General features: G+C 51.7%; 1 protein-coding gene and 1 pseudogene across 1 annotated transcript; both read right to left on the bottom strand.

Annotated features, from left to right (window-relative positions):
- Positions 1 to 7,975: 7,975 nt before the first annotated feature.
- On the bottom strand, positions 7,976 to 9,136 carry LOC104680302 (annotated as a pseudogene).
- A 6,077-nt stretch (positions 9,137 to 15,213) lies between these two features.
- Positions 15,214 to 22,969, bottom strand: WFIKKN2 (WAP, follistatin/kazal, immunoglobulin, kunitz and netrin domain containing 2). Its single transcript, XM_010386194.2, has 2 exons — positions 22,238 to 22,969; positions 15,214 to 18,062 (listed from the first exon to the last, which is right to left on the bottom strand). The coding sequence occupies exons 1-2, from the start codon at positions 22,445 to 22,447 to the stop codon at positions 16,542 to 16,544; spliced, it is 1,731 nt and encodes a 576-aa protein (XP_010384496.2). The 5' UTR covers positions 22,448 to 22,969; the 3' UTR covers positions 15,214 to 16,541.
- Between the last annotated feature and the right edge of the window lie 3,891 nt (positions 22,970 to 26,860).

The raw sequence follows: 26,860 nt of genomic DNA, 5'->3' as shown, positions 1-26,860 counted from the left end.
TTGAAAAAAAAAAAAATACAATTTGGTTTAAAATAAAAAGTCACATTTTAGAAGCATCAGCTGTTGTGGACAAGCTTACATACCTTTGATTGTTGCTATTAGTTTTGAACATGTTTGCACAGTAAAGAGAAAAGCCCATTTTAAAAATGGCTCAGGAGAATTTCTGTAGTTTCTATGTGGATTCAATCCTGTTTATACTAAATACTATTTACATTGTTGGGTTAGTTGGCATTTGATTGGAGCAAATATTGCTGACCCCTTAGGTGAGCTTTAGGTGGTTTAGATTGGGCTGAAAGTCTTATTAATGGAATTTGACTTGTAAGTATTAATAGTAAAACCTATATTAACCATTTCTCAGTATTTGAGTTTTAAGATTTTATATCTTAGAGGACTTGGTTTGTATATATAGTCTGTTAGTGAGAACTTTGAGATTATCTCACAACTAGGCAAGCCTCAGACGAAAACATTTAATCAACAGGCAGTCCCTGTCTAGTGGCTAACTGAAACTATGGGTCTAAATTCCTTGCTTAATTGTATTAAGTCATTTGATTCAGATGGCTCAGTTTATTCATCTGCAAAATGAGTACAGTGATGCCAATATGCTTCCTTGAGGAGCTATGAGAACTAATCATCTGCTATTAAGAGTTGTCAGTGAACTAACAGAACATGTGTCCATAGGGGCTCACAGTATTTAGAAGCCATCAAGTCCAGAATTCTAGCCACGTTTGCTGCCCTTTGAAATCAGGAAAGTAAGTGAAGATCATAACTGCTTTCTTATATGCACATTTTGCTGTCAGTTATTTGAGTCAACAGAAAATTGAAATTCTACAGTCGTATTCTAAAAGCTCATGTTTCATAAAATACGTATAATTATTTTCATAAAAATAAATATCATGGAGTTTGTATTTCTAGTTTTGAGGCACTGAAGGAAACCAGTGCATTCTTTTTCATACAATTGGCAAGTTGATTATTTCATACAATTGGCAACCCAGTATACTAGTTGACATTTCTGTTTGGGAGCAGCCATAAGAGTTTGCTAAGTTAAAATGTCCATGCTGTTGTGAAAAATATTGACATAGTTGTTCTTATTTAAACAATATTGCCTGAGGAATAGTAGTTAAAATGTAACTTGGTGGTAGATACGTCATATGGATAATGGTGCTAGCTTTATTTTAGTGCAGGTAGAAAAGAAGAGGAGGTTTGCTTTACCAAAGGGAAAAACATAGAGGACTTGGAAGGAAAAACACATTCCGTCTGGCATGATGCATACTTACTTCACTGATAAAATATGACCAGTGTGCAGTACAGAGAACAGGTGTAAAATATTTTTAGACAAACCTTGGCATATACCGTAGGTCGCATCCCTTCTGCCTATACGCTCTTCAAGTGTTTCAAAAAATAATTGTGGAAAAACCACATTGACAAAATGAGCTAGACATTGATTTTATTTCATTTTATTTTTTTGCACTGAATGTTAAACATAAACTTCCTTCCCAGCCATCAGGTTGCAGCTATTTTTAAACGCTGATTCTCTACATGCCCTTCTACAGCTCTTGAGGTCTTTTTTTCATCTTTCTTAGTGCTAGTGAGAAAGCTGGAAAATTATGGTGCACACCCTTTTGGAGTGGGAAGGCTGACTTAAAACAATTTCGTGCTTCCTTTAGGCCAGAAAGAAAGAGTGTCAAGAATGGACATGGCATCAGTCTAGCTTGTTTTCTAGCAAATGGTGAGTATAAGTGGATGACTTCTGGATACTGATAGAAAGGAATACTATCAGTATCATAACAGTATGGTTTAAGAAATGGAATTATTGGCCTGGTGTGGTGGCTCACGCCTGTAATACCAGCACTTTGGGAGGCCGAGGCAGGTGGATCATGAGGTCAGGAATTTAAGACCAGCCTGATCAACATGGTGAAACCCCATCTCTAATCTCTACTAAAAATACAAAAATTAGCCAGGCATGGTGGCATGCGCCTGTAATCCCAGCTACTGGGGAGGGTGAGGCAGGAGAATTGCTTGAACCCAGGAGGCGGAGGTTGCAGTGAGCTGAGATCGCAACACTGCATGCCAGCCTGGGCGACACAGCAAGACTCCATCTCAAAAAAAAAAAAAAAGAAAAAGAAAAAAGAAATGGAATCATCACGCCCTGCAAATATTGTACATTTTAGTACAGGGTCCATATACCTTGTGACACAGGTTCAGTAGTTCCTAGGCATAGGAACATCTTTTTCTGTTTTGCACTAAGTGTAGGTATTCCTTTCAGATGGCTTTCCCTTGCCACCCCTCCACTAGCCATCAATGCATTTCTTTTTTCTTTTTCTTTCTTTTTTTTTTTTTTTTTGGTGGGGGGACGGAGTCTCGCTCTGTCACCCAGGCTAGAGTGGCACAATCTTAGTTCACTGCAACCTCCGCCTCCTGGGTTCCAGCGATTCTCCTGCCTCATCCTCCTGAGTAGCTGAGACTACAGGGACGTGTCGCCACGCCCTGCCAATTTTTGTATTTTTAGTAGAGACGGGGTTTCACCGTATTGGTCAGGCTGGTCTCGAACTCCTGACCTTATGATCCTCCCACCTTGGCCTCCCAAAGTGCTGGGATTACAGGTATGAACCACTGCGCCTGGCCCCATCAATGCATTTTTAGTAAGGATGAAGGTTGAATTTTGTTTTGTTTTGTAATGAGAATGCCTGTTCTTTCTTCACTCTGATTATCCAGATTTGCCTACTGCCCTCAAAGCTCTTTTTCCAAAAAAACTCTCTAGTTTTGCAAACTACCTGCCATTCTAAAGTTTTGTGGAGACTTGGTGACTTACTTTATTCTAATTTCTTTTTATTTCCAGAAAACATGATGGGAATCTCGTAAACCATTTTAATACAAGGCTTAAGATAGCTGCAATCTTTGCAGTCGATCTTTCTAGAAACTAAGGTGTCACCAGAGGCTCTTTAAAGATTTTGAGAACAACCAGTTTTCACACAGCTATAAAGGATTTTACTTGGGGAAATTCTGCTTTGTGAATCTTGAAAAAGTCTGGAAGAAAGGAAGGAAACTTTTTTTGGTGACTTAGAAGGAAGATTCTTGTTTATTTTCTGAACCACTGAAGTTCAAAGAACTTTTTGTGTTCTGTGTAAAAGAAATAGAGAGATGGAAGTGAGAGCTTATCTCCTCAGGAGCATCTGCCAAAGGAGAAGGGTCTGGCAGTGGGCAAGGGACCAGGGTGTATGTCCTCTATCTGCTTTTGCTTCCAGGGCCTGGGAAAGGTGGAAAGGATAGTAAAGGAGAGAGCTTCTGCATACACTGCCTGACAACTTGCCCTGGAGATCAGTTTCCCTGGAAGGAGGCTTTGCAGAAGTTCTGACACCACAGTTTCCTGAAGATTGTGTGTATGCTTTTTTCCAGATTTTCAAGGAGGATGGGGAGCTGCTCCTATGTAAAGCACTGCCCATTTGAAGGATGATTTTTATACTATCACAAAGTCTTACGGAATCCAGAGGGAATGACCAGCCCCAAAAGCTCAGTAATAATAATGGCAACCCTTATATGCATCTGCTATGTGCTAGATACTGCCCCATTTAAATTTAGTTCAACTTCATAACAACCCTCTGAAGGTTGTACTGTTTCTCCCATTTACAGATATGTCAGTGGAGGCAGAGAGCTTGCAGCAGTCACAGCCAGTGGAGCTAGGATTTGAACTGTGGGATTCTGTTTCCAAAGTCCGTGGTCCTTAACCATTACACTATCCTGCTCCTTTGGTTGACCTCAACAGGTCGATTTTCTAAAAAGAGCCACACTTGGTTGTTCAGAAGTCATCTAAGCTGCACTTTGTGCCTGGTCCCCCTCTCCTGCAAACCTCACTTGTGATTGTTCGCTCAGCAATCCCAAACTTATTTTACTATCAGCCTTTGCCAGGCACAATTAGGAAAGGGAAATCGGTTACAAAAACACAATGGAATAAGATATGAGTTTAAGAGCTACGTGCTAGCTTTACTTACTTACATCACTACTGCTCTCTGGATGATTAGATTTGTTGAGAAGCAGCTATACACACTTCACATACTGAAGTCTTGGGTCCTGAGCTTTACTAGTACTTGTGATAGCAAAAGGGTGATGTTGACTCAAGTGGCTGCCCTGGGGTCAGATTCCATTCTTGTCCCTAAATTCTTTCTCAAACAAGGTGAGATATGATTAGAAACAGCTCCTGTATTCATCCACTCAACACATTTATTAAGCATCTCCTGCGTTAGGAACTGGTAGTGATATATATACTCCTTCAGAACCTCTAAAGGAGCTTACACTCTAGCAAAGAACAACACACACGCCCAGATAATCATAATACACAGGAATATGTAGGGATATGAACAAAAAAAAAGGGAGAGACTGTGCCTATCTAAGAGATTCTAGATCTGGGAGGAGATATCAAGCTATGAAGAATGGGTACAGTGTCCACTGGAAGCACCTGGAGAAACCTGGGCTCCCTCAAATTCCCAGCTCCAGTAGAAGAACAGGGGGTTGAGAGGAAAACCTTGGTCCTGGTGTGTGTGTGTGTGTGTGTGTGTGTGTGTGTGTGTGTGTGTGTTCTTCATCAGATGTATCCGCAGTAGGAAGAATGTGTGCTGCTAACCCTTGGGGAAAAGGCAGAGGAAGTCAGAAATAGAAGCTCTGCTGCCAGCCCATCTCCCCTGGGAGAAGCTGCTTTGAATTTGAACATTTTAACTTATTTTTTCACTGTTTCAAGCTTTGTACAGAAACATTATGAAAGAGAAATAGTTTAAAACTTCTTTATTCATCAAACCCAGGAGGGAGATGGGGAGGACCGGTAAGAAGTCCAAGGAAGGAAGAGGTGGGAGTGAGAGGGGCGTCAGGCTGTGTCAGAGGGATGTCAAATTCCTTGCTTTCAAGACAGTTTCAGTTTCATGCTTAATCTAGAAACCTCCTCAGGCTAGAAGCTCCCTCTAGGGGTCATCTCATTTGTTTTCCTACCTTTAGTGACAAAGCCTCTTTTGGTTTTGTGATGTCAGGGCTCACAGCAGGTACCACCCTTCCAGAAGTTGGTGGTGGTGGAAAGTGTGTGTTCATTGCAGAAACTCAGACACCCCCAGCTCACTCCCAGTTGCCACTCCCATTGCCACACCCAACCCCTGGCCGAGGTAACAAGTCTGTGGAGCTCAGTAGTTTCCTTTTCCAGTTTGGCTTTTTGGGTGCCTGTAATATCTTCCGGTTTGAACATAAATCAAAGAATGAGGCTTTGAAGGGAAAGCTTTGTATAAATTTCAGCCAGAAATTAACATTCCCAAATAACTTTTCGCCTGGGTCGCTTTCCCGGGCAATGCCCTTCCCCAGGCTTCCCTAAGTTCTCTGTGGCTGAACACTCTGTCATCCACTGAAAATACCACCACAAGCTGGCCAAGCTCCTTCATGTGACCTGGGACTGTTTAGGGAGCATCACTACTCTGTACAGAGCGTGGATCCTGCTTTGGCACAGAAGACACCAGCGTCTGACCCTTGTCTCGCACCCACTGGACCAGCAGGGACACATGTTTCCACTATTTTCCCTGCAGATGTAAGAATGCTCTAGAGTGGTGTAGGGCACTTCATTCAGCCTCCAAATAACATTACTCCTAGTGATCCTCTATGAGAAAGAACATGGGCTTTGGGGTCAGAGTTTTTTCCTTTTTTTTTTTTTGAGACAGAGTCTTGCTCTGTCACCCGGGCTGGAGTGCAGTGGCGCAATATTGGCTCACTGCAACCTCCACTTCCCAGGTTCAAGGGATTCTCCTACCTCAGCCTCCTGAGTAGCTGGGATTACAGGCGCCCGCCACCACACCTGGCTGATATTTTTGTATTTTTAGTAGAGACGGGGTTTCACCATGTTAGCCAGGCTGGTCTCGAACTCCAGGCCTCAGGTGATCCTCTGCCTCGGCCTCCCAAAGTGCTGGGATTACAGGTGTGAGCCACCATGCCTGGCCTGGGGTCAGACTTTGAATCAAATCCCAAACTCAACCTTAAATAGCAGTGCACTGTTAAAACGATTCCACCTCAGATTTCCTATCTGTAAAAGGGTTCTAAATTCTACTTGTTAGGGTTGGTGTGATGAGTATGTAAGATAAATAAAGCATTCAGCATCATCCTCTTCCCTACATTGAATAACCTGAACTCTCTTTACTCTGGTGAGAGAGGGCTCAAATCATCCCCTTCTCCTGCCATGGCTTAGCCTCAAGGACGAGCGCTCACCTATTTAGGGGAAGTCAACTGGCCATAAACGTGCCTTTTCATCAGAATCCTAGGAAGTAAAACTTCTTGGTATATTAGCAGGGAGAAGGAAGGACACAAAAATGAGACGAAACCAGACTTGACTGTTCTTGAATCTGTGGTGGAAAATACCACAAATGCGGTTGAGTATGTGGCCTTTGGAGTCCTGTAGACACACCTAGGTTTGGTTCCCTGCTTGGCCAGGGACTTTAGGAAAATTTTTCAATCTCCCTGAGCCTCGGTTTCATTATCTCTGAAATGGACAGACTATTAAATGGAGGTGAAAATATATACACATGACAGGGTTGTAAATATTTAATGAGATAATGCATGTTGAACACATATTAAGTGCTGTAAGCTCTTAGTAACAGAAATTATTAACCCCTGCCAAAAGGACATCTAATTGGTAAAGGGTGCCCACCTTCTATGAGGCCTGGGACAGGGATGGGTTACCATCTGTGTGAGTCTCACTAAAGCTGTGTTCTAGTCATCCATAAACACCAGCTTCAGCGCTTATTAGGGTCACGAGGTAAAACTGCTGGTTGTAATGATTGTGAAGATTGCTTTGAGTCTGTTACTGATCACACCAGGGTTCTAAGGCTGTTTCCCCTTTTATTCTGTTGCCCCTTGTGGTACATTGAGATGGAGAGTGGCACTTGAAATAAAGGGTCAATGAGAGCTTCGTTCTGTACCCCGAGGTATTGGAGCCGGGAATGAAGAGTTCAGAATGTTCTTAGGGCCTCCATGGAGGTCTCAGAGGTTCCCCATCTCTAAACAAATTACTACACTTTATCTCTGCTTCCTGGGCCTCCAACTGCACAACCCCAAGTGTGTGCGTATGTGTGTATGCATCTTCCTGTCCCTCTTCTCCTTTTTCTTCTTGTTCCCTCCCTCCTCCTCTCCCCGTCTCTTCTCCAGCTACCCTTCTCCTGGACTCTTTCCTTGTCAGCAAAGGAGACTGAATCTGTTCTGGCTTTGCTCTGGGAGAGGGGTCTGTTCTCCCCTCCTGGTTCTTGCTCCAATCATGGGCAGGGACGTGCAACAGCAGTTATCGCCAACAAGCTGAAGCAATGAGGCCCAGGACCAGCTACCCTGGAGAGGCACTATGGCTACCATTATTATTCTGTGGTATAGATGATAATACTAAGGCACAGAGAAGTTAACTACTCAAAGTCACAAAGCCAGTATTTGAGCCCATGCTCTGCCATGACTGTGATCTTTTCTCACTGCCACCCACTCTGGATAGCAAGGAGATTTGGGGACCTTGAGGCCTAAAACATCTGGTCCCTTATTAATTAATTAATTAATTAATTAATTGCTTAATATGTTGATTGTCTTTATCTGAAAAATCCTCATAGAAAATTGTCTGGGGTCGGGAGTGGTGTCTCACGCCTGTAATTTCAGTACTTTGGTAGGCTAAGGCAGGCGGATCAACTGAGGCCAGGCATTTGAGACTAGCCTGGCCAACATGGCGAAACCCCGTCTCCACTAAAAATACAAAAATTAGCCTGGTGTTGTGGGGTGTGCCTTTAATCCCAGCTACTGGGGAGGCTGAGGCAAGAGAATTGCTTGAACCTGGGAGGTGGAGGTTGCCCTGAGCCAAGATCGCACCACTGAGCTCCAGCCTGAGTAACAGAGCAAGACCCTATCTCAAAAAAAAAAAAAAAAAAAAAAAAAAAAAAAAACAGAAAAGAAAATTGTTGTTTGGTTTAGTCCTCAGCAGCCTGCTCCTTTACTCTCGTGAGAACGGGCTCAGAGAAAACAAGCTTGCCTTCTTTTGAGCTACCCAATCTTTCTTCTGGGCAGGGGACATTTGGGGACGGTTCTATCTCTTCTTTTTAGCTTCGTTCTCGGGCTTCTTCTCATAGACTGGTGATATGGTTTGCATCTGTGTCCCCACCAAATCGCATGTGAAATTTTAATCCCCAGTGTTGAAGGCGAGACCTGGTGGGAGATGATTGGATCATGGAGGTGGTTTCTCATGAATAGTTTAGCACCATCCCTCAGTGCTGTTCTCGTGATAGTAAGTTATTAGGAGCTCTAGTTGTTCAAAAGTATGTGGCACTTCCCCCCTCTCTCTCTCTTCCTCTTGCTCTGGCCATGTAAGACGTGCCTGCTTCCCCTTTGCCTTCTGCCGTGATTGTACGTTTCCTGAGGCCTCCCCAGAAGCAGAAGCCGCTATGTTTCCTGCATAGCCTGCCAATTAAACCTCTTTTCTTCATAAATTATCCAGTCTCAGGCTTTTCTTTATAGCAGTGCAAGAACAGACTAACACAGCTAGATTCTCTTCTATAGCAGCATGAGCTTCCTTACACATGTCCTCCACTATGTCTGGAGTTATGCTGTTCTTTATGTGTTGAGAGAACTGTTTCTTGTAAGCATCTTTGTCTTCTTCCATTAGGTAATGCATCCAATCTGCAACATTCTGACCCGTGATGTACTTCTGATGCACTTCTGCTTTCAATTCCTTGCTTTCAGAATCATAAACAGGGAATCATTTGGTACTGTGAGGGATAGACAAGCCTCCATCCACAGCTCCCTTCAGGGCCCCAAAAACTTTATTGCCAGTGGTAGTTCTGACAAAGCCTGTATGCAAATAGCAGGTGAAGGCACCGGGCTGACTATCAATGCTTTCCACATTATAATTCATCTCTGGTCACCTTCACTTGGCCATCATAGATCTTGTCCATGCCAAACCTATTGAGAAGCCTGCGGGCCAGCACTGGCTGGTACAACAGGCTGCAGTGTCATCTGTCAGGCCAACCTTCACACTGCATTTTGGCAGTTCATGTGTGTAAGCTGTATAGACTATCATATCCCCTTCTATATGAGCATAAGTAATCTGACAAATTTTATCTCTACTAGTTACATGACTTTTCCTGTATTTGGGCATGTTGTACTTGTTTTTATCCTATATCACCAAGTGTTTCCAAGGATAGCAATCAGTTTTACCCTCTTGTCATCTTCTAAATTTCCTGTGCATCTCTTAAAGTAGGCCTTGTTCTTGACATCTTTAACCACCCCCATCCTGCGGAACAGAGCCCCCGGGCCCTCTTTTTAAATGCTTATGCAGCTCACTTATAGCAGCAATGACCACTAACAAAATAATTATTAGACTTTTAGTCAGCACTTCCATGCAAGAAACAAGATGACAGCTGCAGCATAGGTGTCTCTGAAGAGCTGCTGAATAACTGGCCTGGTGGCAGACTGATTCCTAGGAGGCAGCAGCCGTCATGGGCACTGCACTGTGCCATGGGAGGACTTAGCCTCTCATTCCCACTGTCTCCCTCCTATCAGCAGCTCCCCTACCATATTCAGCTAAAAGTTTGGAGAACTCGTCTTCACCTGCATGTCGTGACTGTTGGTGCTGCGTGTTTGTGTGTGTGTGTGTGCACGCGCGCTTATTTGTGTCCATCTTTGGGAACTCTGGGGTATTGAGGGAGGCCATCAAGAACTTTATTTGCATGAAGATGTGTAAGCCTGGCCTAGTGCAGTGGCTCACGCCTGTAATCCCAGCACTTTGGGGGGCTGAGGCAGATGGATCACCTGAGGTCAGGAGTTCGAAACCAGCCTGGCCAACATGGCATAACCCCGTCTCTACTAAAAAATATGAAAATTAGCTGGGCGTGGTGGTGGGCACCTGTAATCCCAGCTACTTGGGAGGCTGAGACAGGAGAATCACTTGAACACAGGAGGTAGAGGTTGCAGTGAGCCGATATTGCGCCACTGCACTCCAGCCTGGGTGAGAGAATGAAACTCCATCTCAAACAAAAAAAGAAAAAAAATGTATAAGCCTTTCAGGAGAAAAGATGAGGGGATACTGAGGCTGAGACCAGGGTCATGAGACAATGGGAGTAAAGAGAATTTCGTGTCAATCTTTTTTATAACAGGGGTGTGCAATAGAACTTCCTGTAATGTTGGAAATATTCTGCCTGTTGTCCAATATGGCAGCTACTAGCTACATGAAATGTGGCCCTTGAGACATAACTAGTGTAACTGAGGAACTGAATTTTATATTTTTATTTAATTTAAATTCATTTACATGAATTCAGTACTAACAATATTGGAGAGTATGGCTTTATAAAACTTCTAGAAACCCTTGGTACTCCCAGAGGTCAAGGACCAGTTGGAAGTGGTGGTTATGGGTGTTTAGAAGGGGGAACTGCCATTTGGGGTCCTCAACCTTTAACTGCGATGGTTAAAATACATATGTGACATCATGATAAGAGTATAGGCACCAAACTCAGACAGACTTGGCTTTGAATCTTGGCTCTTTCATTGAATGACCCTGTGGCCTTGGATTCTTTAAACATTTAGAGTCTCTGGTTCAGCACCTGTAAAATAGCACCTAAGAGGGTCTCTTTTCCTCCATAAAGCCTGTAGGGCTTGCCTCATTCATTCATCCATTCATTCAACAAACACCTAATGAACATGGTCAGGTTTGTGTTTGGCGTACAGGTGAACAAAGCATGGTCTTTGCCCTCCTGAAGGTTGCAGCTTAGAGTGTGATCTGCCAAGTGGTGAAATAGTAAAATAATATGGTGCCTTCAGAGGGTTGGGAGGATTCAACTGGACATTCCATGTAAAGTGCCTGGCGCAGGGGTTAGCATCCTCACGTCCACCCCACTGCTGGCACTGTGCTTCTCCCCTGCCCAGGGTCCTTGAGAAAACCCCAGGCCCCTCCTTGCTTCCAGGCTACCCATACAGAAAGGAGATAAAGTCACCACCCTCTGCTCTCGCTTAGACTATGGACAGAATTGGATGCATCCCTCACACCAAAACAGAAAACAAGTTATTGGGGTGGGTCCACCTCCTCCCATCGGGTCTCTGGCAGTGTCCTCAAGACCTGAAAAAGGCCAAAAGCACACAAGTGCCCGCTTTGCCCCTGACAGACACCTGGGAAGAGGCCCCACCTCCGGGAGAGGCTAGTCTGTGTTGGGCTGGGTTCTGCTTTCCCTCATCCAAGTGTGGTTGAGGGTGGCCAGAGTATTGCTGGAGACCTAGTGGAGTTCCGTGTCCCGGGGTAATTTGGGACGGAACCACAGGGACTCCAACGTGACCCTGAAATGGGCCGAGGGCCTCGGGAGCCTGGGAGGCAGGCAGGAGAGGGGTGAGGGGTTTGCCCACCTGCCCACCCTGCCCTCTCCCTCAGGAGATGCCGGCTGGAGGTTTACTCTTCCTTCCTTCTGACACAGCCTGAGTGAGGAGTGTCACCTGACCTCAGGGCACATTCCAGAATGAGGCCACAGCCAAGAATAGGGCCCAGGAACCCTGCCACCCTTCCCGCCTGCATTAATCACAAATTATCCAGGGTAGGAGGGAAGCTTCAGACTCCTCGGAGAGGTGGGAGGAAGAGGAGGAGGAGGAGGTAACAGGAAGTGGAGCTGGAAGAAAGAGGGAGGACCCCAGAGAGGCCCCTTCTAGGCTTGTGGTTGTTCAGTGCAGCAGCACTGCATGGACCCTGCTCCCAGGACCCTCTGTTTCACCCAGCAGGCCCCTCCATGCGCTCTCAGAGCTGGGCCCACAGCTTCCTGGAGGCCCTAGGCAATGATTCTGATCTGGATCAGCACAAACAGAGGGAGAGGGACTCAGAGAGGAGTGCTCACACAGCTGGGGGACAGCAGAGGCGTCCCCAAGGAGCTGAGTCTTGAAGGATGAGTAGGCAGAAGGCTGATGAATGTAGGCCAGGACTGCTTGTGTGTGTGATGGAAATACTTGTCACACAGGGAGGTTGTAAACAGCCCTGGGTGGCATGTGTGTACTGACGGGAGGCAGCCTCTTTAGAGACATTCGGGGTCCTAATGGGACTCCAACTGCCCAGCCCAGAGCAGGGTGTGTGTGTTTGTGTGTGTGTGTGTGTGTGTGTGTGTGTTGTGTGCTAGGAGAAACAACATAACATGAGCATTACGAGCTCTAGGCTGGGCGCGGTGGCTCACGCCTATAATCCCAGCACTTTGGGAGGCCGAGGCAGGTGGATCACCTGAGGTCAGGAGTTAGAAACCAGCCTGGCCAACATGGCAAAACTCTGTCTCTACTAAAAATACAAAAATTAGCCAGGCATGGTGGCACATGCCTGTAATCCCAGCTACTCAGGGAGGCTGAGGCACAGGAATCGCTTGAACCCGGGAGGCGAAGTTTGCAGTGAGCCGACCTCACGTCGCTGCATCCAGCCTGGGTGACAGAGTGAGACGACATCTTAAAAACAAAACAAAACAAATCAACAACTCTGAAGTCAGACTGGCAGGATTCAAGTCTGCTCTGCCACCCACCCGATTTGGGGCAAGTTTCTTATCCCCTCTAGCCTTAGTTTTCCTACCTACAAAATAGCCTTCTGTCTCCTCCAGTTGCAGTGGACCTTGCAAGAGCTGGTACCTGGCACATAGGACGTGCTCACGCATGCTGCTGTTTTACAACAGGACAAGGGGACGGAGGGAGTTCCCCACGGCTTAAGGCAATCACCGAGGCTGTGGACTTATTCTCCCCCTTCCCTAGTCGGGGTCCACTCGATCCCTGGTCTCCAGCCCCACTGTCCGGGGGATGACATCAGACTACAGAGCAGCTGGCTAGACAATGGAGCAGAGTGTCCTAGCAGGCTGGAGGTGCTGGGGGAGGCAGAGGGTGGACAAAGCCAAGCTGCCCTGCCTCAGAGGCCCTAGGGACTGATCTGGAGACAGGCCGCTCAGGAATAGGCCTCTGAAGAGGCATACTGAGGGTCAGAGCAGGAAGGAGAGAGCCAAGTGCATGCAGGAAGGTAAGGAGTGAGTATCCCAGGCAGATAGGAGACAGGTGAGTCTAGCCTAGATAAAGGGGCCTCAATTTCGTTATGTCCCGGGACCTAGGCTGGGGCCAAATCTCCTCGATTTGACTGAGCAAAGCAACCTCCTGAGTCTGGCTGGCAATCAGGCCCTGGGAGCTCCATCCACCCTTTCCTGAGCTCCTGCTAGATGCCAGCGTTTGTATAAGGCCTAGGATAACAGAAAGAAAGAACTCTGGCTTGGTTTCAAGGATAGAAAATGAATGCCAGGTAGTAGGTCAGAAGTTATAATAGGTTCGAAACCACCCATTCTCTAAGTGCCCATATTTTCTGAACCCCACCTCAGCTTATAGTGGTGCTCGGATTGGATATACTCTGTGAGCAACAGAATAAAACATTTGAAGCTGCAAAGCCCAAGACCCAGAAACGCGAGGGGCGGGCTTTCAGTTCTAGGGTTTGTTCTGAGTGGAGAGCTGCTGAGGGTGGGAGGGGGCAGCCACTCGGCGCCAGGCCCTCCTTCCTGGGCTTTCCAGTTGTACCCAGTTAACAGGGCCCAGCTCCTGAGCCTCTTGTAGAGTGATCTTACTACCCTCTGTTCTACAGATGAGGAAACAGAGACTCAGAGAGATCGCAGGTAAGCAGCAGAGCCTAGATTCAGACCTAGGCAAGTCTGACTTCACGGGCTGAGTTTTCTCGCTCTGCTAGGTGGGGCTGGAGTGTGACAGGCACCCCAGGTCTGGGGCTGTGAGTGGGCAGTGGTCTGGTTAGAGGGAGCCCCGAGATGGGATTTTCTTGAACCTCACACCTTCATCAGGGAAGCAGACGTGCGACTGGGGGCCTTGCTGTCCTGGCCCAGCCACAGTGCTCAGGTCCCATATCTGTGCAAATGGGGGTGAAAGGGAGGTGACAGGCGCTGGCATGTGGACACTTGCCCCCACAGCTTCCATGGTAATGTGTTAGAGCTCGAGCTGGAAGCAGGTGCACAGAATGTCCCTGGGTCTCTGAGGTCAGGGTGAGACCATCCTCACCTTCCTTGGTTACCTGACCTGAGCAGGGTGGGGGCCCGTGGCTACTGCCCACACCACTTTGGTGGCTCAGTTTTTTTTTTTTTTTTTTTTTTTTTTTGAGATGGAGTCTCGCTCTGTCGCCCAGGCTGGAGTGCAGTGGCTGGATCGCAGCTCACTGCAAGCTCCGCCTCCCGGGTTTACGCCATTCTCCTGCCTCAGCCTCCCCAGTAGCTGGGACTACAGGCGCCCGCCACCTCGCCCAGCTAGCTTTTTGTACTTTTTTAGTAGAAACGGGGTTTCACCATGTTAGCCAGGATGGTCTCGATCTCCTGACCGCGTGATCCGCCCGTCTCGGCCTCCCGAAGTGCTGGGATTACAGGCTTGAGAGGTGGCTCAGTTTTGTGCTCAGTGTTCTCCCGATGTCCACTTGAGAAACCTTGGATCCTCTGCCTCTGTTCTTCCTGCTCCCGACCTCCTCCTCGTGCCCTTATTGCAGATGAGATGGGGTGGGCCAGGCTAGGCTGGGCCTGGATTCTTCTTTTGGGTTGGAGCCCAGGAAAACACAGGCAAGTGTGCAGGGGAGTGGCATCTCTTGGGGACAAACAGGCTGTGCAGTGTGCCACGGCTGCAGGGCTCCTGAACACGTCTCCAGGGCTGGGGAGCTGCTGTGGGCCTCCCTGGGGCCAAAGGCACTGCTGTCCCCATTCTGGGAACTGAGCCCTGTGACCTGAGCATACCTAGGGCTTTGATGCAGAGTCTTCCTGGGACCAGGCCTCACCTAGAGGCCCCCTAGTGAGTCACAGCTGGCAGCTGTCCTTGCCTGCTCCGTTCCCATCTCCTCCACCTTCTCACCTCTGAACTTGACACCATTGGTGGCAGGGTCTGGACCTGACCAACTGTGCTGTCACGCTGGGGTGACAGCAGGTTACAGAGCAGAACACCTGGACTGGGCCCCACCCCTTCCTGCCTTTGTGTTCTTGGCAAGCCACCTCACCTCTCCGACCTCAGCTTAACTCACAGAGCTGAGCTGAGCATCAGTTCAGGGCCTTGGAGCTACAAAGGGGGCCCAAATATTACCAGCGTCTCTCCAACCCCCAAAGATGCTCCCACTGGCCAGACTTCCCTCTTGTAAGGTCACCAAAGCAAATGACACTACCCACCTCCCTCCCTTCCCCATCATAACCCAAATGAAACACACAAGCAGGGCCATTGATACTATGAGCTTTTAATTGGTATCTTCCTCCTTATATTTGAGGAAGAAATGAGGATGCCCCACAAGGACCTTCTTCAGCTTGGAGGGGCAGGGACAGAATAGGGCAGAGGAGGGTCGTGGGGGCAGATGCAGAGCTGACAGTGCGGCTTCCCAATCCTCTCTCTAGCGGCGGGATGGCCAGGCCTACACAGGAAGTCTGGAAACACACAGAAAAATCACCAACGAGCTGCCACATCCTTTGCCCAGGTCTCACAGAGAGCCTCCCTCCAGGTTCCCATGGGCTCCCAAGGCCGCCACCAGATGGGAGCATCGAGCAATGTTCCTTTTCCTTCTCCAGCCACCTCCCTCCTCTCTCAGTCCTTTACTACCCCCTTCCCTGCCTGCTTTTTCCTCTTCCTTCATTTCTCCTGCTACCAAACAGATCCCGGGGCTTTTGTCTGCTCTATGTCCAAGGAAGCCAGTGGCATATGGAAGCACACCATCCATCAGATAGAAACTCCAGACAGCTGTGAGTCCAGCAGAGGGGTGCATCTGGGGGCCCTGGGACGAGGGCATCTGTGTTGGGGCACTAAGAGCTGGGCAGTGACTAACATCTCTCTGTGGTCCTGGCACCCAGTAAGCATTCAGAGAACGTCCACTGAATTCAACTGAACTAGATCGACAAACCAATGCAGCCAGGGAGAAGAAATACGTATTCTGCTGGTGCCGTGATGGCCTCAGCAGCAAGTTGACCACCACCCAAAGGCACCCATTCCAGCAGCTTCCACTCAGGGCAAGTCATGTGCTGGGCTGGACTCTGCCTCCAGCTTGCCACTGCCCATGCCCCTAACCCCAAGTGGCCTCTGCTCACAGCAATTGAGGACGCTGTTGGAAAGGTGTCCCATTAGTCCCTGGGCCCTCCAATCTCTCCCCACCTACGCCTTTTGCAAGCCAATCCATTCAACTGTTCCTGTGACCAGCACACAGCGACCATCTCTTAAACCCTTTCTGGGAGACTGGCTGGGGGAGGGTGGCTGAGAGAGCCAGGGGTGTGGGGCCAGTGAGGGGAGGAGGAGAATGTCTGAGCAAGTTGGTGGTCAGGAATAACTTCCGTGTGTCCACTGACTTCTTTTGTCCACCTGAGCTAAAAAAGATATGAACCCCTTATTGAACCCAAAGAATAGATGCTGATCTGAGACCCTCTGTGGCTTTTTCTCTGACACGCCGGTTGATGTTTCCCTGCTGGCCCAAGCCTGTCTAATCTGACCTCGCCCAGTCTGCTGAGAGGCATTGGGGTGGATAGGTGGAAGAAGGCCAGGGAGGGAGCCGGGGAGGTCGGGGGGCTTCAGTGCAAGCCAAGAAACTCCTTGAGGACGTCACAGGTCTTCTTGTGCATGACCTCGCGGAGCTTCCTGACCCGGCGGGCACTCGACACGCCCACAAAGCTATCGGGGCGCAGCATGGCCATGCCGCCGTCCACCTCCCCCATGATGATGAGTGGCGTCTCGCTCACGGTCACGTTAGGGCAGGGGCATGCCCAGTCCACGTGGAGCAGAGTGACCTCCAACGGCTCCCGGCCCAGGAACTTGAGGCCCATTTTCTCATCCTTTAGGACCTCGTCCACAGTCACCAGGGCGCGGCCCGAGTCAGGCTCCTCAGTCAGCTCAGAGACTCGGCCCAGGATGACAAAGTCGCTGCGACAGAAGCTGGTAACGAGCTTCTGCCGAGGCTTGCAGGCCCGACAGCGCTGGTTCCCCCTAGGGAAGGGGCACGACTCCTCGCAGGCCTCACGGCTCTCAAAGTTGTTGCCATTGCCCTCGCAGCCACCATAGACAAAGGACTGGCACTGGCCCGTCTGGCTGTTGTAAGCCCAGCGAGGCGCGTAGGCTTTGCAGGGCCCCTGCAGGGCGGGCAGGCTGCACGCGGCCAGCGGCCCACTCATGCAGGCCAGCATGCAGGCCTCATAGGTCTCAAAGTGGTTGAGGTTGCGGTGGCAGTGGCCAAAGGTGAAGGTCAGGCAGTTGTTGGCCTGGGCGTCAAAGTGCCAGCGGGTCTGCTCTTCACCACAGTCCTCGCTGTCGGGGGGCTTCAGGCACTCGGCTGCCGGGAACGCCGTGCCATTAGGGCTGCTCTCTGAGGTGGCCGCAGCCTGATGTCCCCTGACCACCGACAGTGGGAAGTCGGCCCTCAGGACCCCGGCCGCGTTCCGGGCCGTGCAGGTGTAGATCCCAGCATCCTGCAGCTGGGCGTTATAGATGACCAGCTGGGCAATGTTAGTGACCACCACGTTGCCACGCACATGGTTGGGCCGCATGACCACGTTCTCCCGATCCTCCAACTGCTTCTCCCAGGTGATCTCAGGCCGGGGCCGGCCCACCACATCACAGAGGAAGCTCACCGTCTCACCCATGGTGACTGACTGGTGCACAGGGTGGTTGAGCAGCGCCGGGGCCGCCATGTCCAGCTCAGGGGTCTCTGGGGAGGCTGTGGTGGGGTGCATGGTGGTCTCAGATGGTGGGGGACTGGTGTTGGGCCAGGTGAAGTGATAGCGGCAGGTTACAACGGCCAGGCTGATGCCTTTGGAGCAGGCCTCGGCATCCATGTAGCAGCGGTTATAGTAGGTGAGACCGTCCGAGGCGCAGGTAAAGCTGGGCTCCTTCTCACAGCGGTCTTTGCACTTACACACAGGCTGGCCGTCCCAGATGTCACACTCAGAGCCCTGCTGCAGACACATGAAGTGGTCACATGTGGCCTCCTTGGGCATGCCCACTGGGCCCTTCTTCCCTTTCACGTCCATGTAGCGGGCCGCCACACAGCTCTTGGTCCCACACACATTGGGGCAGCACTTCTCATAGGCCTCACACTCCTGAAAGAGCCAGAGAGAGTGGCCTGAACAGGGAGGAGGGGGAAAGGAGGGGCTCCCTATCCCACCCCATGGTTTGTGGGGAGGTGAACTAACATGTACTCACTATCTAGTGGGAGCAAAACATTTAAAAATAATGACGAATGCATACATAGCATCTCCTACGTGCCAGGCCCTCGTGTAAGAACGTTGACATCCGTGAGCTTGCTATGCTCATCACAAGCCAGAGGAGGTTACAGCCATTATCTCCACTCTACAGACGATGACTGAGGCACAGAGAGGCTAAGTAGCTTTCCCAAGGTCACACAGCTGGCAGGGTCGGAAGGGGTGGGCCAAAGACTCTAAGAGAAGTTTTCCTACAACCATTTGACAGATGAGACTGCAGACACTCAGAGAGGCGATGCCCAGGTTCACAGAGATGGGAAGTGGCAGAACAAGGCTCCAAGCTCCCAGTGGAAGGGATCGATAAATGGCATTTTTTTTTTCTCCTGCATCATATAGCACAAATGAGGTCTAGCTTGAACAAGTAGGCCTGCCTTTCATCTCTTTCCTATGGGAGCGAGGATGCCTTGCCGACTAGAAGAGGTCACGTCAGAGGCTGAGAGGGGAATGCCCCGGGACTTTATCCAAGGTGATCCACACCTCTCCTCCCGTCAAGGAGACCGACACACACGGGGAACAGAGGCTGTGAGAGAGCCCAGACCGATCCACAGCCAACAGTCAGGGCAGGCATGACAGGTCCCCCACGCTGGGTCTCAGAGTCACAGGCTCTGCCAGGCCCAGGTGTCAGCTCCATGTAGGACCTTTCACGGGGAAAACAACATGAAAAAAAAGTCCCCTTGTGTGGCAAAGGTCAGCAAGGCCGTCAGCGAGGACTTGCCAGGCCGTAATCCCCTCTGATTTTCTGTGGAGCCACGTAAAGCATTAGTTTAATTCCTCGAAATTAGCAACATGCTCCTGGAGCCGACACAAACAAGGATTTCATGTGGTGTTTTCGACAATAACACATCGTACCCACTGGGCAGGCAGGCAACACTCCTAATCCTCCACCAGGTAGTAACTCTGTGAATTACTCCCCACCAGGGCTGGCCTCTTGTCATTCCAACTTTTATTTCAGCCTCTTTGACATTCCACATCAGCTAAGAGGGGGGAAATATCCCCCCACCCTGGCTGCATGGAGCCTGCCTGCTTGACTTGTTTACTGTTCTGCCCCTTTCGGCTCAGAATGGGGACTTTGTTTTGCAGCCCTTATTTGGCATAGTCTTCTAGGCCACACCAGGGGAGGCTTTGGGACAGGGATGGGCAGCTCTCAGAGCTGGGTCTAAGGGAGAGGGACCCCACAGGGAATGGAGGGCAGGAAAGGGAGTGGGAGCAGGAGAACCTTCTCTTTGGCCTGAGCCTCATCCCATTCCCTAAGACGTTCAGGACCTGGAGGTCCATGAAAGGCTGGGTCCTTGGGCACCAGAGGAAAGGTACTTCTGGCCACAGGAAACCTAGAGGGGGTCCTTAGCACACTTCCGTGTAAGGAGGTCAGAATCTCCCCAAGGGCTGTCTGGATCCCCAGCCCTCCACAGGTGCCTTCTCCCCAAGATACACAAAATCCACCAGAGTCTCAGCATCCCCAAGCCCTACCTGGTTTATCAGGCCAGCCTGTGCCTGCAAATGTAGCCAACTAATGGCATGACCTTGGCCAGATGGGAGCAGCCACCACTCCTCCTGACTTCTCATCTTCCTTTCACTTGGCACCACCATTGCCCAATGGGGGCATCTGTCCTGGGAGGCCTAAGAATTGTCCCTGGGCACTGTGAGGTTGAGGCCACTCTGTCCAGGTCAGCCCTCTGCTCTCCTGTGGGTACACCAGGCATCTACGGGGGCACCATTGTCTCTCGTGTTCCCTGGAGATGCCCCAGCCTGGACCTGGAGTCCTGGGAGACTCCGTGCTGCCCTCAGAGCTGGCCAGACTGGGCAGGAAATAGCTCTGCCTGGAGCAGGTACAGGTCCCACAGCCTGCTGCCCCAGAGGGGGTGGGCAGGAATGGCCCTAGGGAATGACTCGGGAACCAGAAGAGAACCGGCCCTGCCCTGTGGCATTGCCCTCTGATACAGAGCAGAAGGCAGGACCAAGGAAGCTGACAGGCTGAAACGTGGTTTCCTTCCTCCCAGGGACACCAGAGCATCCATTCAGAGCTGCTCCTGCTTGGCCTGCCATCAGCCTGGTCTGCTCTCAGGCTCAGGGTCCAAACTCCTGGGGAAGTGGCCTAGAGTCCAATGCAACCAAAGCTTTGTTGTTAAACATGGGTTCCAAGCCCACCGTTCCCTCACTGGCCGTGGCACCTGTGCCCTCCCTGCCTGACTCTGTGTCCACTCTCTCACCTGTGAGTGGGCTTCTGATGCCCACCATGCTGATCTGTCATGTCGACACACATGACATGCCTGGCACGGTGCTGGCCCACAGCAGCCCTCAGCATGCATGAAGGAGGAATCCTCAGGCTTCAGTCCCTGATGAAGTGGGACATCGCTCCCACCTCTCCTTCCAGGCTTCGGTGTTAATAGACAGGATGGTGTCCTGTTTCTCTCCAGGTGGATGGGGCCTGTGTTCCTTCACCTTCCTGGGCCCTGCAGGGCACTACTGCATGGTCCCCACCCTGCGGCTCCCACCCCCATCACTCACAGGCTCACATGGTCCATCTCTGGCTTCTGGACCTCACTCACCTGGTCTGCCTCACACTCCAGCTTCTGGACCCCACTCACCTGGTCCACCTCACATTGTGGCTTCTGGACCCCACTCACCTGGTCCACCTCACATTGTGGCTTCTGGACCCCACTCACCTGGTCCACCTCACACTGCGGCTTCTGGACCCCACTCACCTGGTCCACCTCACACTCTTGCTTCTGGACCCCACTCACCTGGTCCACCTCACACTCTTGCTTCTGGATCCCACTCACCTGGTCCACCTCACACTGCAGCTTCTGGATCCCACTCACCTGGTCCACCTCACACTGCAGCTTCTGGATCCCACTCACCTGGTCCGCCTCACACTGCAGCTTCTGGATCCCACTCACCTGGTCCGCCTCACACTGCAGCTTCTGGATCCCACTCACCTGGTCCGCCTCACACTGCAGCTTCTGGATCCCACTCACCTGGTCCACCTCACACTGCAGCTTCTGGATCCCACTCACCTGGTCCACCTCACACTGCAGCTTCTGGATCCCACTCACCTGGTCCGCCTCACACTGCAGCTTCTGGATCCCACTCACCTGGTCCGCCTCACACTGCAGCTTCTGGATCCCACTCACCTGGTCCGCCTCACACTGCAGCTTCTGGATCCCACTCACCTGGTCCGCCTCACACTGCAGCTTCTGGATCCCACTCACCTGGTCCGCCTCACACTGTAGCTTCTGGATCCCACTCACCTGGTCCGCCTCACACTGCAGCTTCTGGATCCCACTCACCTGGTCCACCTCACGCTCTCACTTCTGGACCCCACTCACCTGGTCTACCTCACACTGCGGCTTTTGGACCCCACTCACCTGGTCCACCTCACACTGTGGCTTCTGGCTCCCACTCACCTGGTCCACCTCACACTGCGGCTTCTGGACCCCACTCACCTGATCCACCTCACACTGCGGCTTCTGGACCCCACTCACCTGGTCCACCTCACACTGCGGCTTCTGGACCCCACTCACCTGGTCCACCTTACACTGTGGCTTCTGGACCCCACTCACCTGGTCCGCCTCACTGCCTCACACTCCCACTTCTGGACCCCACTTACCTGGTCCGCCTCATACTCTGGCTTCTGGATCCCACTCACCTGGTCCACCTCACACTGCGGCTTCTGGACCCCACTCACCTGGTCCACCTCACACTGCGGCTTCTGGACCCCACTCACCTGGTCCACCTTACACTGCGGCTTCTGGACCCCACTCACCTGGTCCGCCTCACTGCCTCACACTCCCGCTTCTGGACCCCACTCACCTGGTCCACCTTACACTGTGGCTTCTGGACCCCACTCACCTGGTCTGTCCCACACTTTCACTTCTGGATCCCACTCACCTGGTCCATCTCATACTGCGGCTTTTGGACCCCACTGACCTGGCCCTCCTCACACTCCCACACAGTCCCACCCCCATCCCTCACAGGCTTACGTGGCCCATCTCTGGTCTCTGAACCCCACTCACCTGGTCCGTCTGACACTCCCGCCTGCAGGTGCTCTGTGCGTCCACCCAGAGGTTGGGATTCATGTCGTTGGGGCAGATACCAGCGTGGGAATAGCGGATGGGTGGCAGCGCCAGGCTTCGCGGGGGCACCCCGAGCAGCAGCAGTAGCAGCAGCAGCGCTGCCACCTGCTCCCAGCAAGACCAGAACTGGCGACACCTTAGGGCCCACATGGTGCAGGCTGGGGTGGCTAGAGACCTCCCCTGAAACGATGCCAGGATCTGGGGCCCACCAGGACCTTCCTCTCAGAGGCTGCAGGCACCTGCCCTCCCCACCCCAGCAGGTTTCCTGCTCAGGCTGCTGCTCAGGCTGCTGCCGCTGCTGCCTCCACCAAGTCAGCACAGGCTGCAGGGCTGTGCGGCTTCAGATAAAAGAAAGGTCTTTGGAAGGAAGCTCCCTCTCCTGAGTGTGCAGGGAGAGGAGCCGCAGCAGGGGCCCGCGCCCAGATTTATATCCTGGGCGCGCCACCCGAGTGGGAGCCAGCTAACCTGATGCCTGTCACAGGCAGGCTGCTGGCGCCTCTGTCCCGTGGCTGATCACAGACTTATTGCAGAAGGGGGAAAAAAAAAAGAAGCTGGAAGCAGTTTAGGCAGCGTATCTGGCACGGTGGGACACCTGCTTGTTTTTGACTCCAGGAGGCCTTTAACCCCTTCAAGGGCCAGAAATGGCATGTGCTTTGCGGGGAGCTGGCTCCAGGACACGCAAGCTCACTCTGAAGGAGGGCTTGTTTCCCTTTCCCCCACCTCCTTGGGGCCGGGCCCCCTCCTCCCCTTTGGCCACCTCTAAAGAACACACAATCGCTTGTTACGAGGAGGGACCTGCAGCCGCCGGGTTAGCATCGCCCGGCTTGATAGTACATTTGAGAGCAAATGACGTGGAAAAACAACAAGTTCACGGCCATTCCAGGGCGGGCCTGCGCCACGCTGTGCCCTGTAAGCCGACTCCCACCCCGGCCCCGTCCCTTTGTAGGGGGTGTGCACACGGACAGTTCCCTATCTCTGTGTCCAGGGCAGTTTGCGGCTTAAGTTCCAACTTCAGTTAATTTTCCCCAAATCATTCCAGAGACACATACCAGATATGCTCTGGCTCCCCCGGCGGCTGGGACGGATCACATTCCTCCCATCGATATACCAAGAAAACCTCCGCGGTCACAGTGTCTCAGGATTGTGCTGGAGTCCAGCTGCCCTCGCTGGACTCTCCACAGTGGCCACTCTTCGGTGAGCTCCTTCTGAGCTGCCAGCCGTGTCTGGCCTCCCCCACTTCCCAAAGGAGTTCTGTGGTCGAAGAAGGAGAGCGACTTGCCCAAGGTCACACACACCGAGCAGTCCTGCTGGCACCAGCTGCCAGATGCACTGGGCTCTTCACACGTGCGGGTTCTCTGAATGCATCATCTCGTTTAATCCTCACAACAAACTGCACCTCCATTTCAGATCTCAGGAGAGGACGCACAGAGAGGCTAAGCAACCTGCCCATGTCGCACAGCTACCCCACCACGGTACAGGAAACAGGGACACCAGCTTGCTGGGTGTGGGCAGGGGCCTTTTAAAACCACCCCTCCCCCATCCATCTGTCAGAACTGCTGTCAAGGCACAGCCCAAACTCTGGTTTTCACAGACTGGACAAGAAATTTTTGAAACATCAGGGGCTATATTTGTGGAGGGGCCGGGAAGAGAGCCAGAAGCTGCCAGGGGCTGGGGGCGATTTCTCCCCCATTTGGCAGCAAATGGCTTGTATCTAAAATGCCACAGAGCAGCCTGCAGTCTGAGTGTTTTCGAGTTGGTCACTCGATCCTGGGGGTGGGGGGTGGAGGCACATAGAGCCCCGAAAGAGAGGTACCTTTCCAAGGCCAAACCACAAGGGCCTTGGGGACAGTTGGTGGGGTGGTCCCCACACGCATCAGAGACAGAAGGGATCCTGAAGGTAATCTCGCTTTACAGCTAAGGAAACTGAGGCCTGAACCCAGGCCACTCCTTCCCCCACGTCCACTTTCCCCTTCAGGAACACAGCTCTCCATCTCACAGGACTGTAAAACAGCCATGGGACCCTTGCTTCCACGCCCAGACCCTTCCCCTTCCCAGCCGGGCGGGTGCTGCCTTCTCCTCGCCTGAGCTGGTTCCTTCCCGTTGGGCGGCCATTCTGCAGGATCTGTCTTTTCTGCTTATGTCAAATCGCTAATGAAGGGTGTCAGATCCTAATCCTCTAAATTATTGGAATAAACTTCCCTTCGAGGCCAGTCCCCGTAATGAAGCCAGACAGCGGGCGACGCCGGCTGCTTTGAATTCCCTGTAATTTCATCAGCCCGTGTTCCAGCTGCTCTGCGCGGGGGCCTTCACACAGCCCTTGGACAAACGTGGTTTGCGCAGCCTCCTTGGATAGCACAAAGGGAAATGGACAGTGACACATTTCTAAGCAGGACTTAGAAAAACTGTCACAGCCCCATTAGGCCAGGACAAGTATCCAAGGAGAGGAGGCCGATTTCTGGGCAGTCCCAAGAGACCATTAGAGGGCGTGGGAGAGATGAGAGAGGGTGGGAGGAGGGGAGGTGCCCAGCAGAGGTGTGGGGGTGCTGAGGAGAGCGGGAGAGGGGCGCAGGGCAGGGCAGGGGAAGCTTGGCCTTCCCACCCCCACTGCTGGTGCTCATGGAGAAAGCCCGCGCACCCAACCTGGTCCTGTCTCAAGCCATGGGCCTCTCCTTTCCAGGCCCCGTTCCTGGACATTCTGCTAGGAGAACTCTCAAAGCAGCATCGGGGAAGAGAGGGGCCCAAAACACTCTGACTCTCCCTCCAGCCCTTCCAAGTCTCCCACCAAAACACAGCTCAGAATAATAAATAACATCTGATCGGCCTGGAGCCCACACAGCGTTTTCACCTGCACATTGCTGCTGACCCCACCGCAGCCCCAGGAGGGTGCTCCCTTGTGCGGGAGAGGAAACCAAGTCACAGAGAGGTTAGGCTGGGCCCTCCTCCCGCCCACTCCAGGCCTATGGCCTCCACACACCCCATGCAAGCTTCCAGCCCCTCCAGAAAGCGACCCCCAGCCCACACTGGCCGCCCCACCCACTGGCTTGTTTATAAGCTGTTTGGGAGTGCTTTGAAGTCTCCTCCTCCCTCCCAGAGGCCCTTGGAACTGGCTCCGGATCTGCCTCCTTCTCTCTCTCCCCTCGGTGTGTCTGTCTGTCTGTCTGACTTTGTGTCCCTCACACTCTTCCCTGTGGGTGGTGTGGGCCCCACTCTCACCAAACCCACGGTACCAAAGGTGGGCCCAGCGGGAGTGGCTCAGCGGCACATGCCCACTGTCCACCAGGCCTCCTCCACTCGGGCCACTGGGAGCAGAGGCTGGGCTGGGTCTCCTGAGCAGAGGCCTGGCCTTGGGTGTGATCTGCCTTTTCCCATTTCCCCTTTCCCCTTTCCCCTTTTCCCAAGGACACCAGGCACAGCTCTCCTACCTCTCAGGATGAGAGGTCAGAGAGCGCTGGGCTCAGCCCCATCTTGGAAGAGCCCCTCCATACCCCTCCATTGTCACAGGGTAGAAAACCACGGACTCTTCACACCCCCCAGGGTGGGTTCAAACCTGCTCTAGGAGCCGTGGGAGGAGGTCACCAGGTCACTCTGTGTGACCCTTGACCTCAGGTTCACCCTGACATTAACAACTCCTGAGCTGCTAGGGTCTTGACAGGACAGCACAGCTGACACCATTTCCCAAGTCAGCCAACCCCCAGCAGCCACGATGGGGAGGCACAGAGGTGCCACAAGAGTATCTTGGGTGCCACGTGGCTTATGCATACCCCACACCCACACTCCTACCTCACACTGCACCTGCTCCCTCTATTTCTTTCCACAAAGGTTTTTTAGAGCACCTACTATGTGCTAAGTTCTGGGCACATTGAAACCAGTAACAGGCCGGGCATGGTGGCTCACACCTGTAATCCTAACACTTTGGGAGGCGGAGGTGGGTTGATCACTCGAGGTCAGGAGTTTGAGAGCAGCTTGGCCAACATGGTGAAATCCCGTCTCTACTAAAAATAAAAATAAAAAAAAAATAGCTGGACGTGGTGGCATGAGCCTGTAGTCCCACCTACTTGGGAGACTGAGGCAGAAGAATTGCTTCAACCCAGGAAGCGGAGGTTGCATTGAGCCAAGATCACGCCACTGTACTCCAGCCTGAGCGGCAGAGCGAGACTCCATCTCAAAAAAATAAAAGAAAGAAAGAAAGAAAGAAAAAAGAACAACCATCTTTGTCCACAGGGCGGGTACCATCTAGTCTAGAAAGCCAGCATGCAGAAATAAGAATGGTGAATGCTGGTGGGGAGCCCTCTCAGGGCTGGGGAACAGAGAAGAGGGAGAGGCCTGGGGTCTGCTTTTGCACAACCATGACATTGGGTGGGGCTCAAGCCTGAACAGAATCTCAAAGGAGAGAAGGCGTTTCCTACACCTCTCCTTGGAAAGGCCTGGCCCACACCACAGTCTCCTCCGCCAAGGCCATTCCTCCACAGCGCCCAGGCCTCCGGAAAGGGGAGGTGACAGGGACGTCAGCAGGTTTAGGAGATGGGGTGGGGGTGGGAGCTGCAGGTCTTGCAGGCACTGCAT

Source organism: Rhinopithecus roxellana, chromosome 19 (genome assembly GCF_007565055.1).
Source record: "Rhinopithecus roxellana isolate Shanxi Qingling chromosome 19, ASM756505v1, whole genome shotgun sequence".
In the NCBI taxonomy this organism is placed as follows: domain Eukaryota; kingdom Metazoa; phylum Chordata; class Mammalia; order Primates; family Cercopithecidae; genus Rhinopithecus; species Rhinopithecus roxellana.
The sequence above is the reverse complement of the archived record's forward strand: the minus strand, read 5'-3'. Positions and strand labels throughout refer to the sequence as shown.

Bases quoted from the DNA above. Each gene is read 5' to 3' on its own strand.
- WFIKKN2 (XM_010386194.2), bottom strand. From the start codon at position 22,447: ATGTGGGCCCTAAGGTGTCGCCAGTTCTGGTCTTGCTGGGAGCAGGTG. The intron at 18,063-22,237 runs GTGAGTGGGGTT...TGGCTCTTTCAG, and splicing joins GGGAGTGTCAGACGGACCAG to GAGTGTGAGGCCTATGAGAA.